The sequence below is a fragment of the Lissotriton vulgaris genome, chromosome 2_1 (assembly GCF_964263255.1).
Source record: "Lissotriton vulgaris chromosome 2_1, aLisVul1.2, whole genome shotgun sequence".
Classification (NCBI taxonomy): domain Eukaryota; kingdom Metazoa; phylum Chordata; class Amphibia; order Caudata; family Salamandridae; genus Lissotriton; species Lissotriton vulgaris.
In genome coordinates this window covers 523,737,663-523,750,859 of record NC_141687.1, presented here as the reverse complement: position 1 = coordinate 523,750,859, position 13,197 = coordinate 523,737,663, and the positions used below count along the sequence as shown (strand labels likewise).

At 42.5% G+C, this 13,197-nt stretch overlaps 1 protein-coding gene across 1 annotated transcript in view; it reads right to left on the bottom strand.

Annotated features, from left to right (window-relative positions):
* Positions 1-11,534, bottom strand: part of PFKL (phosphofructokinase, liver type) — a 293,377-nt gene extending 281,843 nt beyond the window's left edge. Inside the window, exon 1 of the mRNA XM_086955453.1 lies at positions 11,306-11,534. Within this exon, the coding sequence (XP_086811579.1) occupies positions 11,306-11,390 (85 nt within the window). The 5' untranslated portion in view covers positions 11,391-11,534. The remainder of the gene's footprint in view (positions 1-11,305) is intronic.
* Between the last annotated feature and the right edge of the window lie 1,663 nt (positions 11,535-13,197).

Here is a 13,197-nt window from a genome sequence, read left to right as displayed (position 1 = left end):
TTTGTTTACTGTAAGCATATACGCTACAAAAATAAATAGGACTAAAACATGCAGCAAACTAACCATAGCTGCTATATGTATGCAATACAAAGTTGTAAAATAAAAAAAATAGCCACTAATTTAACAATGTTACAGGCGAGGTTTTTAAAGTAAACATTTTGGTTGTGGCACACATTTCCTCATTGTTATAATTATTTCTGAAGACAAGAATATATCAGCACCTTGCACTCATATTGCACATCAATGCAATGTTACAATATCACTTAAACACAACTTTTAAAAAGAAGGCATAATATAAATAACCATCTAAACAGGCACCAAAAGTGTAGGCTACAATAAATCGTTGGTATTTAAAGTTGTATAAATAGATTAAATAAAAACAATGTGACGTAGGTTGGTCACTAGTGAGAAAGAAACTACTTGGAGGTGGATATGGAGAATGGGTGCTAGCTTGGTACAGTCGTTCAAAGTGAAGGGAGCCAATGACTAAAATGGCTGAGCCATGGCCTCATGCTATAAGCAGCAGGAGATGGAAGCGACATGAGAATGACAATTTAACGCCCAACGGATGATGCACCTCTATGGATGCGCGTTTTGTATGCATTTTGGAAAAAATAATAGTCTGATGTACTAAAGCTGCCTCAAAGGCCAGACAAAAAAACTTGGTACATCAAAAAAAAGGACATTGGTGGGAGCATGCACGGCCATGGGTCAGCTACATCTCCCCTCCGCCCCCACCCCACCGTACAGTTCTATATTTTTTCGAATGGATGAAAAAATTACTTTGGGATTTATAGTGAGAACTATATTTTGGAATCAGAAATCTGGGCTCATATTCTGCAACCGTCATTCGATTGTACAATACATGTTTTTATAAGTGTAATATAGTCTGCTGGCTTGAGTACTTGGGAGCCTGTTGCCGTACATATTCGGTTAGTGTGCAGCCTCATCAAACCCATATGAATAGAATATTCTAACTCAAAACAGGTAAAAGTTGGAGCAACTGCTCAACATTTCTGTAAATCGGAAGACGTTTCAAAAAACAGAGTGCAAACTTTGGAGTAGAGTGCATCCTTGATGGTGCATAGGTTTTCTTGCCCCTTCAACTACTGTACCCAACAACAACAAAAACAGGCTGCCTCACAAAGTCCTTGCTGGAGATCAAGCAGAAAAATCACTTTTTATCCATTGACTTCTTTTCTAACAGATTCTATCGTCTTTCCACAGCTTCTTGAATATTTCCCAGGAAGAGCGCATTTGTAGTATATTGAAATAGTAGTCAAGGGTAGCCGTCCGCTCCAGAGTCACTTTGCGACCCATAGTTGAGTTGACAACATTACTACAGCTGGTACTACCCGTGTTGAGGAGCTCAGTTCCAACTTAATTTTCTTGGCCATACAGAAGTAAAAAAATTACAAAAAATGATTACCCGTATCTAATGTGGAGGAGGCAGAAGATGGGAGATCATGAAACTGAAGGAAGGCACGGCATCTTTAACCCCTTCGATGCTTGTGACGGAACCTTTCCGTCATCAGTCACGGTTGGGCTGTGCTGATGACGAAATGGTTCCGTCACAACCACACCCATTTAGATCGAGGCCAGCACAGGAGGAAAATTCCTTTAGCAGCGATGAGGTTAAGAGGGGTAATTTGCTTGTCATGACAAAGATACTTCTCACAAATTCCTATTTTTTTTCTAAATGATTCCTATAACATAACAATACTTAATAAGATGAGATGGTGTTCAGAAAAAAACAGCTCCTAAACCAGATTAAGCAACAAAACAACACCCTAAAAGCATGCCACCCAATAGCTTAATCCAGATACTACAATCATAAACAAGCATATTCTTTTTGATGTTTCTCTAACAGAAACAATATTAATCTCCCACTATGGCCCCTCGCGGCGGGATGCCTGGCTTTCACCTTGTGGATACCCTGCTGGGGTTATCTCACAGGGGAATACCAGGACGGGTTCCCAAGGCAAGCGCCTTGATGCCTTCGGGTGATACGTGCGCTATATAAATCGCAATACATACATACATACATACATACATGATCTAATTAACAAATTACGACACAATCTTAATGCATGAAAACGTCCATAAGGATAGTACTTGGTTAGAAACAGTAGTTTAATTAGGGATGGCGCTACAGTACTGCAAACAACTAACTATCTCTTCTTCCGCATTCATCTCAACAGGAAAAGTAGAAGCTAAGAACACTTTTTGATGCCAGTCTATAGATCCTCTTCTGAAACTTGGAAGCATGCAGAGAAGGCAAAATAACACTAGAAATTAGGTTCTTCTGTTGCAACTGAGGATCACAAGAAGGTTTGGTGCTCAAGGACAGAGAAGACCATGCAGTTGAAGACTGTGCAGTAGTTGAGCAAACAGAGGTTTATTACCTGTTCGGACAGTGATAATAACCATGTGAAATAATGTTTCCACAAAACCATTTAAGGCTATCTGAGAGCAATGACTGAAGAACAAAACCCCCAAAATGACTCAGATTCAAATCAGAACCCTGCTGCTGGGTGTTTGTGCAGGGGCTATAGATAAAATAATTTGAGAACTGCATATCCAGCCAAACACTGAATTAAGAAACTTGTTCTGGTGTGCTCTCACAGAGACAATGCTAAGTAACCTATTGTTGAACACATACCAACCTCAGCTGAGGCCACTGATGCCACAAACTCCAAACTGAAGGAGTGAAATAAGTGCATCTGCCCTTTTCTATACAACCACACAAAGAAAATAACGAACAATCCAACGGAATACACAGATTTATTGTTAAATCTGGTGAATTGCAAAGTAGCTTTCAGGACAAAATCAGTATGGTCCCACTCGACAGACAACGGCTTTTCGGCACTTGAAAATGTGACCCAAGATGCTAAGATTCACGTTAACACTCTCCATTCGTACTGTGGGAGAGCGCCGTGGCTCCTTAGCCACTTCAGCGAGATAAAAGGTAACAATGGCAAACATTAAAAGGAGGCTTTTGTGAACTGTCAGGTCAACAGAGACCCCAGCCAGAAGAAATCCAAGAAACGAACTTTTTTTTCCAGTTATTGTTTTGTGTAGAAGCCAATCTAGTACCAGATGGCCATTCTGCGGGTGCAAACTTTCCATTCTCAAAATTACATGATTGGCAATCACAAAACAGCCTTCTTCAACGTACTAAACCCATTTTGTGAGTTGGAAAAGCATTTCCAATGTGTAAAAAAGGGTTACTGACACAATTGAAATTGCAATTAAGCAGTGGCATGAAAAGGGATGTCCCATGCCTAATTGGGATTCAGAATTATACTTCTCAATGGTTTAAAATGGCAACTGGGTTCGCCAACCCATAAAAAGTTATCCTCTCCTTAAAATAGGTGGTATCAGATGAGCACAAGGAAATATGTAGCTGCTGTAAAGCTTTCACTTTGAGAATCATGCCAGGTGACCTCAGGGGAAGTAGCCAATGGTCCTTAAACGAACACAGGCTGCTTGTTTACCCCCCCAAAAAAATTCATTTGGGAATGCAAACACAAACATGGTGGTCTGCTTCCCTTGCCATAATCCTCATTTTTAGGTCAAGCTCGGGCAGCGCATGCTCTACGATGCATGCTGTATTCAGGTATGGACTTGAAGCCCCGCCCACTCTCCACCCATATTGTTCACTGGCTTGTGTCATTGTCCTTTGGAAACTGTGGCTTTTCATTGGTCAATAGAAGTGGTCTCTCCTTAGTACTGCCTCGTCTCATTTTGTAACCTCCCATGAGGACACCCCCTGTTACATGTGCTGTTACTTGGTAGGCTTTAATTACAGCCTGTGAGCATTATTTGCTTAAACCTTTCTTCTGCCTGCACACACTCACCCCGATCACTTACATTTTTTTTCTTCTTCATAGCACGCACGCTCATACAGTGGCGGCCATGACTTTGGTTTATTTGTGATGCCGAACACGGCTGCATTTTTTTTTTTTTTTACTGTTTATTAACTTTTATAATTTCCCCATGCTGCATTTTCACTTTAATGGCAGTCGCGCCCCTTTCATTAGACAAGCTGTGTCTAAGGAAAGGGGCGCAGCTGCTATTAACATGAAACCGAGGCATGGGGCGCTTTTACAAAAAAAGCATTTGTTTGTCAAATCAAATCAAATGAAGCTTTATTTGGTGCAAGTAAAACCACCTTAAAAGCATATTATTTTTAAAAGTCATTCTGACATTACATTATAATTAAAAATCATTAAAAAGACAAATTGTATTTATACAGGTTAAAATGTGACAAAGCTTAATAAAGCTTAGTGCTGGTATATATACACACACAATATAAAAAGGAAAACATAGAAATGTTGTAGAGCAGCCATTAGGAATTATAATCAGTTTGAGTTATTATACAAGCAAATTGTACAAGGTAATTCATTCTAATTTGAAGTGCTGGGGCATATTTATTGCATAGGGAGGCGTAAAGTGCACAGTGCCACATCTTATCTTAATACATTGTCTAAACAGTGTAGCAAAACATAAAGACATACAATTACATAAAGTGCAGGTGCATTTTCATTTCTATGTGGATATTAAGATGGGAGAATCTAACAATTTTCATCCATTTTTTCATATAGTAGTGCATCCAAATATGTGTAATCCTTTCTTTTTCTAATAACAAGTTGCACATATCGGATCACAGAATTTATAACTTTCAGGTTTCCCAGACTACAAATACAATTAAAAGCTTGTTTGTAATTAAAAAGCCTATTCGATAAAAAAAGGAGGTTTTAAAATTGATTTTCAGACATATGTTTGTTAAATTTCCCTAGTTCAGTTTTAAAACAAACCCTTGCAAGTATTTCCAAGCAAAACTGCATGTGAGCCTTCCAGTATTTTTGGTGCAGTTTTATTGACTTCATAAAGCCATGTCAATAGCGTATGCACTCACTATACGTAATCATACATAATCATCCCACTTGTGTATGATTCTCATACATAAATTGAGAAATATGGATGTGACCTATTGGCCAGAGCTGCTGACTTTAGATAATGGGAACCAGGTCTGAGTCCCAGCATTAGCTCTGGGCAAATTACGTAATCTCCTGTTCCTAGAATAAAAAGAATCTAACCCTCTTTAATGTAATCTGGTGCTCATGTAAAGTGTTACTATGCCCTTAGGCAATGTTCATGTGATATAAAACTGCAATATAGCTCACAATGCACAAATGGGCCTCGTTTTAGCACAAAAATAGATAAGAGGTCTTATCCCCTACTCTGAGGCAGAAGGGTTTTTTCAAATTTGCTAAAATTACTGATATCAAATGTCAAGATTTTTTTAGAAGCCTTGCGATTTTAGTTAATAGATGCCACAGTCCAGCACCCTGCTCTTAAGTGTTCCATCTCCAGTGCAGTTTACCGTCTGCCACTTTTATGGGCAGATAAATATTTTGGCCACAGACTGATAAAGACACATTGAAGGGTGTGGTCAAGGTCATGACATTTACAAACAATTGCTGTTAGAGAGGAACACAAACAAATTGTTAAGAGTATGTTATTATGGTAATTCACAGCACTTTGAAAGCAGGTCTACGATTACATTCAACAAAATGCCCCCGCCTCGTGTCTGTTAAAGCTAGGTGGGTCCTAAAGATCTGGCGCTCTAAAAATTGGGTTGGGCTTCTAAAGCGTTTGAGAAAGAAACAACATAATTTGCATGTGATACAGTGCTCTAGATGAAGATGAACAGTCTGCTGCTCCGCTATCACTACACCACTGCTTCAGCAAGAAGAGCTGATCAGCTATAGTGCTAGTAGTGTAAATGTCTGGATGAACATACTGGGGATGAACATATTGGGAAATATCAAAAGATTTATGAGCCAAGGAAGCATGACCTTGCCATCATAGCAAAGTAGGAGAGTAGGAGAGTAAACATCAAAAAGAAAATACTGCAAATTATGGAGCTGAGATGTGTCTTTAAGCCTTACAGTTTGTATTATTGGATGAATTGGAAAAAGCACAGTGGATCCGTTTGGATGCAACTTGTTTAGTATGGCACAAGATGGGGTGAGGAAGAGAGCCTCTGCAGACAATGGAAACGTATTGCCTTCACTCCTGTGTGTGAAAAGTGGAGATTCAGATACTGAAGTGAGGGGGGTAGAGACAGGCCTTTAGAAATTCTATGAACTTTAATAGTAAGGGACTGTAGATTAATTCTTCCTGAGCTCATGTTATGGGTGCTCCTGCTTGGAGCCAGCCTCGGTGCTCACTGTTGTGAGAAGCATTACTGCACACAAAGGGTGTGTCTGAGGGTAGCCTGAGGACATAAATATGGGAACAACACTAAACTGGTTTTGCTACAGGAGATAATGTAAGCGGGCCTGTGCACAAACTGCTACTTAAACCACAAGGCAGAGAGTTGATGGACATGCACTTGAGCGGACAAAAACAGTAAAACCTGCACTTGGGTAGCTTGTGTTAGTGTTCCTTCACCCCACCCCGGGCGTTGAAGCTTTTTAATGGATTGTGTGCTATAAAGAAGGTGAAACAGCTTGCCCTTGCTTCCCTCGGCGATCCGTTGCATTCCATTGATGTTCAGAAATACGTGGTCCCGGATCCAGAGACAGTTCAAAGCAACCTTGGAAAAAGGGAAACGTGCAGGAAAAACATAGAAAGCTGTTCACACCATGTCTGGATGTGTGCGGGTCAACAGTAGGAGATGGGCCCCAACAAGGGTGGGTGCAATGTCCAGGGCCACTGCTCCCGACATCTAGGGTCCAGTGCCTGCCCTGTGCGCCAAGCTTTGTCCGCACTGCAGAAACTGACCTGAGGAAGGCCAGTTCTTCAACAAAACCCACCCTCTAGCTGTAAATTACCCACAAGTATCCTGAGGTGGAAAAGAGTAATTCGACCTCAGCACCCCCTATGGGAGATGAACAGCCAGGCCCAGTAGCCTCATCAGAACTGAAAACACGAAGAGGCTAAGATCCAGGGGGATCAGTTGCCCATAAATGCCAAGAACATGGCAACAAGTTGAAGCCATGGGAAAAAAAAGAAACCACCATGTTGAAACTAGGTGAGAGAAAAACTTATCAGTAAAACCTTAAAGACCAATGCCACCTCAGCAAACATCCCCTTCGGAATCAACTCATTTTCACGAACAATGGGTCTAGCCAGTGTTCACTGGGGTGTCTGCCGTCTACAAGCTTTCTACACAACAGGGGCTGCCATTACTCAATAGTCACATAGAAGGATGAAAGGGTGAGCCGACCCTGCCCAAACTCGGACATGCAACTGCAGATCATATGAAGTCAGAAGTAGCAACGCAACTCCTTGACCAATCCTGGCAACAAATTGCCAGCTTGTTGGCAGTCATCCATCCCTCAGAGGAAGCAATGGAAATCAGCAAAGCAGCTTCAGCGCAAAGAAACCGTGTGATCTGCCCAGAATCACATGATGCTCAGAAGAAGCCAGGATAAGAATCCAGCTCCTTGTGCTCCAAAACGCTCCATTCCGCGATTTAGAAATTCCGCCATACCCCTTCTGCAAGCAATTCACACACAATGATGTTTATAGAAAGCACACTCTTCTCTGAACTGGTCCTTCCTCGGAAGGGCTCAAAAACCGTGTACATTGCAAGGGGGGGGGGAGGGGGGGGCTGGGCTTAAACTGTTGTTACGCCACTGATCAAGGGGTTACATTCCAGAACACCAAAAGAATAAAGCCAGGATTGGACTAATAACTCTTGTTATTGAGTATTGACTGTTTTTCTCCTATGTATACTTGGCTCCTGTAACTGATGTGATTTAGTAACTTGTAGCTCGCGGATTCTCATGTAAAGTGCTCTGACACCTCCGGGTCTAGCCAGCGCTATATAAAACTCTGGAAATAAAAAATAAAATGGACTGGTAAGATTGAGTGAAAGGGTGCATTGAGGAGGAGATTACATTTTAAATGACGTGAAGTCATATTTTGTACCTTTTGCAGACATTTGCAAGGACTAAGGAGTAAAAGGAGATAGGGTGAAAATTGTTATAATTCTCTGCAGATGGTTTCATCAGTAGTGACTTGAGCAATTTTTAGGCAGTCATGACACACACTGTGAAAGGTGTACCAACTTATTGAATAGGGAAGAAGATGAAAGGTCAGGCCTGGATCAATATTACTGGAAATAGGGTCCATGAAGTGACCCAAAAGGCTTAACTTTAGCTTCTATCTTAGGTAGATCACTTTCCAAAAGAGGTTTGTACTGTTAATTCTTGGTTTTACACAACATGGTCCAGTCTACTCCCAGGCTAATTTGAGCCTGGGAGAAGAAGCCATTTTGATTTTATCAGGGCAGCTTTAGCAATATCAAGCAAGGATGTAATGGGGGTGGCGTTGTCCATAAAAATAGGTAGTTCAGGATGGTAAAGTTGGTTGAGGCTTCCCAACAGTCACAGATAGAAAACACATTGGAGAGAACATGACAACATCACGTGAAGGTAGCATTGAGCATTTTACAAGATAGAAACGTATAGAATCAGAACATTTGTAAAGCACACTACTTACCGTGAGGGTCTCAAGGCACTACTACTGCCCGAATAGCCAGGTCTTGAGGAGTTTTCTGAAGGTTAGCTGGTCCTGGGTCTGCCAACGGAGGATGGGGAGGGTGTTCCAGGATTTGGCGGCGAGGTGGGAGAATGATCTGCCGCCGGAGGTCGCTCTTTGGAAGTGGGGTACTGGGCCGTGGTCGGCGGAGCTGAGCTGGCGGTTGGGGGTGTAGAAGCTGAGTCGTCTGCTGAAGTATGTTTGACCGGTGTTGTGGAGTGCCATGTGAGCGTGGGTGAGGAGCTTGTAGGTGATCCTCTTGTTGACGGGGAGCCAGTGCAGGTTTCTCAGGTGGGGTGTGATGTGGCTGCGGCGAGGGATGGGTGAGGATCAGGCGTGCAGAGGCGTTTTGTATGCGTTGCAGTCGTTTCAGGAGTTTGGCCGAGGCTCCTGTGTAGAGGGCGTTTCCGTAGTCCAGCCTGCTGCTGACGAGGGCCTGGGTGACCGTTATTGTTGTTTCGGTGGGAATCAACCTGTAGATCTTGCGGAGCATGCGGAGGGTGTTCAAGCAGGAGGACGAGACGGCGTTGACCTGCTTTGTCGTGGAGTCGAGGATGAACCCTAGGTCGCCTGTGTGGTCGGTGAGTGTTGGAGATGTTCCCAGTGCGGTCGACCACCAGGAGTCGTCCCAGGCCGATGGGGTAGAGCCGAGGATGGAGGACTACCATCTTGTCAGAGTTTAGCTTCAGTCGGCTGTTCTTCATCCACTCTGCGACGTCTTTAATTCCTTCATGGAGTTTGGTTTTGGTGGTGAGGGAGAGGATCAGCTGGGTGTCATCAGCATATGAGATGATGTTGAGGTCATGCATTCGGGCAACGTGGGCGAGCAGTGCCATGTAGATATCAAACAACGTCGGGCTGGGGGGGATGAGCCCTGGGGTACGCTGCTGATGATCTCGGTGACTGGAGTGGAACGGGGGGAGGCGGATGCTCTGGGTTCTGCCGGAGAGGAAGGAGGTGGTCCAGTCCAGAGCCTTGTCTCGGATCCCAGCGGTAGAAGCTAGTTGTTGAAACTTGCTACTTCCAACGTTTTACCTTAAATCACAGTGTAATATTAAGCAAAGCTGGAAAACATTTCTGAGGAGGCATTTGTTTCTAACATATCAGGTTGACAATAGAGCATGTGATCAATTGAAAGAACAGGTAGTGTATGTGCTCTAAATTTTACCCTCATATTTAGCAGGATAAAAGCAGAATCTATGAATTCCTTTTTTTTTTAAATGCACATTTAGAACATAAAAAAGTCATGAAACTAGTACAGTCAGGGCTTTCAGTGGGCCGGGTCTCACTGTGTCTGTGCACCGGCAGGTTTTTTAAAGGGGGCCTCAAAACAGGTCTCTATCGGGCTCTGTTTTGTGCCCTGGTCCAAACAGTCAATTTTTTCCCTGGACTACAGTGACAGCAGGCACATCGATGTGCGTGTGCTCACACTACTCACTTCTCAGCAGTAGAGAAGTTATGGCATGATGTCATGCCAGGTGAGCGTTGGCTTCTTACATCTCCCATGTGCCTGCTTTCCAAAACACAACACTGAGCGCTGTTGCGAGTGAGGAGCCCTATTGAATAGCATACACTGCAAATTGCCACTTCTCTTTTTGAAACTCTGGAGCAGCAACATTGTCATGGTGTCACCAGGACTTTAAGTGTAAGCCATTAATATGATATACTTTTTTTTAATTCTTTTATTTTACAGAGTTTTATATAGCACGAACTTGACCCGAATCGGGTATCAGAGCGCCTTACATAGCACCAGTTGCATTCCACGAGAACACATTCATTTTTGTTAGGCACAGGGAGATTAAGTGATTTCCCCAGAATCACAGGATGTTCAGCATCATTCCTGAGACTCAAACCCAATTCCCCAGATTCGAGGTCGACCGTCCTAGCCCTTAGGCCAACTCCACTCCACAAGCCATAGTTGCTGCTTATTTATCTCATGCAACTAACAACCATTGACAAAGCCAATAGTGCTGACTAGTATCATATGTCTGGATGTAATGACAGAAACAGCAAAGTACAAGTCAGGCAGCACACTATGCTAAGTATAGATTTTTTAGCTTATGCGTTTTAAGCCCCGCCCTTAATGACATTGGCCACGCCACTTTGAGAGACCGCCCCGTTTTTCATCCCACTTAAAGCCCTGGATATAGTCCCACGTCTAATTAATTTTAAAAGATGATTTAATTTTACAACGCATTCTAGTTATTTAGTGCTTCATTCAAACTGCAGTGAATAAAGAGCACAGCTCTCAGAATGATCTGGAGTTTTATTTTTACATTTAAAACCCTACGGCTGGAAACAAAGTATCCCATAGGCAAAGAGTACGCTAGACTGCACGTATACAATGTCACAAGAGGTTCAAGAAGTTCCAAGATGGCCGCCGCTTGTTCTTCAAGGGAATGCCAGAACAGCTGGAATGAAACAGAAAAAGGACTTCCCCTAAACTACTGGTCGCATCTGTTCCATGTTAGTTGCTGGGCAGCAGACAAGCAACGCATCCCTGACCTCCCTCACCCAACACCAGCTGCCCTCCCCAGCTCATGGATTGAGCAGCTGTCTCAGTTATTTCGTTTCATGTCTCCAACTTCTGCGTTTCTTCTGATAACGGCTTCTTTGTGAACGGTGGATGTTTTGAGGAGGATGGAAGGGACAACAAGATGCATTGATTTTCCTTCTGTGAAATGGATGCCTAATCCCAAATACACAATGTCTGCTGGCTGGCATAGCTCTCATCCCAATTGCTTACCTTGAGCGTCTCCCCCACTGGTGAGAACCGCGATCGCCCGTCCAGCTGCGGACATGCGGAGCTTCGCCAGGTCCGAGGCGGCCATGCTGCGGCTGTTTGGGGTGAATTCCGAGTCTGCCCTTCACAGTCGAATTCTTTAAAGTAATAAATATGTGGCCAAAGGTTAAACCAGATTCATCCGCCCACACTCGGGCAAGACGCCTCCCTAGGCTAAGACCCACCTCCGACACACTCCACCCACCGTGGCCATGATCTGGGAGGAGCCGCCCACCATCCCAATCTTCCCACTTCCCAGTACCGTCCCGGTCACGTACTGGCCGGCCAGCGGGAAGGGAATCGTGCTGTCTCGGGGGTTGGATAGTGCCTTATGTCTCTTCAATTGTACACTTAAATGCAAGGCAAATTGCTGAGCTTGTTGCGGAATGTGATGCAACAAAGAAAACACGGATTTTTATAGAGCGCAGGAGGAGATGCTGATAAAAAAAAAACTGTACCGCTACTGGGTGGTGACAAGATAGCTTGCTGCTGACTAACTAGACATGCAAAGCAACTGCACAGCCAAAGTAGATTGGCACAGTTTGGTACTGGTCTTTATATAGGGCTTGCCTCCTCTGACGTGTGTCTTAAGCACGAGTAGCAAGCATGACATCCTCGAGACAGTGATCTATTTAAGTATATGAGTTTAAAGATAGGATTATCCTAATGGAGAAAGCACATCTGATATGAAAATTCAATAACTTTTTTTCCATTTTCTTCATGGTACAGAGAAACATGCCACGATTGGTCCTTTATTCTTTTGTGTCAAATCGAGTGAAATACCGCAGCTATCACACTTACATTTTTTCTGGAAGTTTTTCAAGGCAGTTCCAAATGTAATACTGGGTCTCTTAACTGAAATCTTTACTACCGCCAGCCAGGTCATCGAGTTATCCTCATTAAATTCATAACTCAACTGTTGGATTCCCTTGTTATATTCTATATGTACTACACCTGTGCGAGGTTTTCCCAAGTCGTACACAATGTAAAGGGTATATGTACCTAATATAATATTTGGGCGTGCAAGCCAAACATCACACGCAACAAAACATATTATTAGGTACACACACCCTATCTATTGTGGATGACTGGGAAACATATATTACACTTGCTATTGCCTTGAAAAAAGTTCTGGTTTAGAATGAAACACGTTGGTTAGACCAAATTCATCCTTGTCAGGTTTGGTGTAATTTCTTGCAGCAGAATTTGATGTGTTTTTGTGCAAACATTGTCCCTATTATATAGAAAACCGCAGCTTTTGGCACCCCACACAACTTTGGTTACCCCTTGACAATATGGAGATAGTCTGGCAAAATAATTATGAGGTGACGGAAGTAAGACTTTTGAAAACGTTACAGAGATCTGTCAAAGGCGACCAAAGTTAAGAGACCTTTAAAGGGTGCTTTTCCTATGCATGTTCCACATAACCATAACTATAGAGTTTATATAACTGCTCAGTAATGTTCCCTTTGTCTTTTTTTTAATGGGTTTTATTGGCATTTATCTAATTTACATACCATCACAGTTCATATGTCAAGTTATAGCAAAATGTGCAGAAAAGTAACATGTCCAAAAGAACAGATCCATATAGCACAACAATATGAAGTGATACTAAAATACTAAGCAGTTATCCACACATAGGGCGCCAGTTAAGCCACTGGAGTAGAAACAAAAAAGTATCAAACAATAATACATAATACGTATATTCGGCCTGCTGGAAGGCAAATACATCAATATTATAATAATTTGCAATCAATTTATGTATTGGAACATATCCAAAGAAAAATTTAGGTATACAAGTAAGCAATAAACAATAAAGAAATCAAATAAGAAATACACTCGCTCGTACATACAAT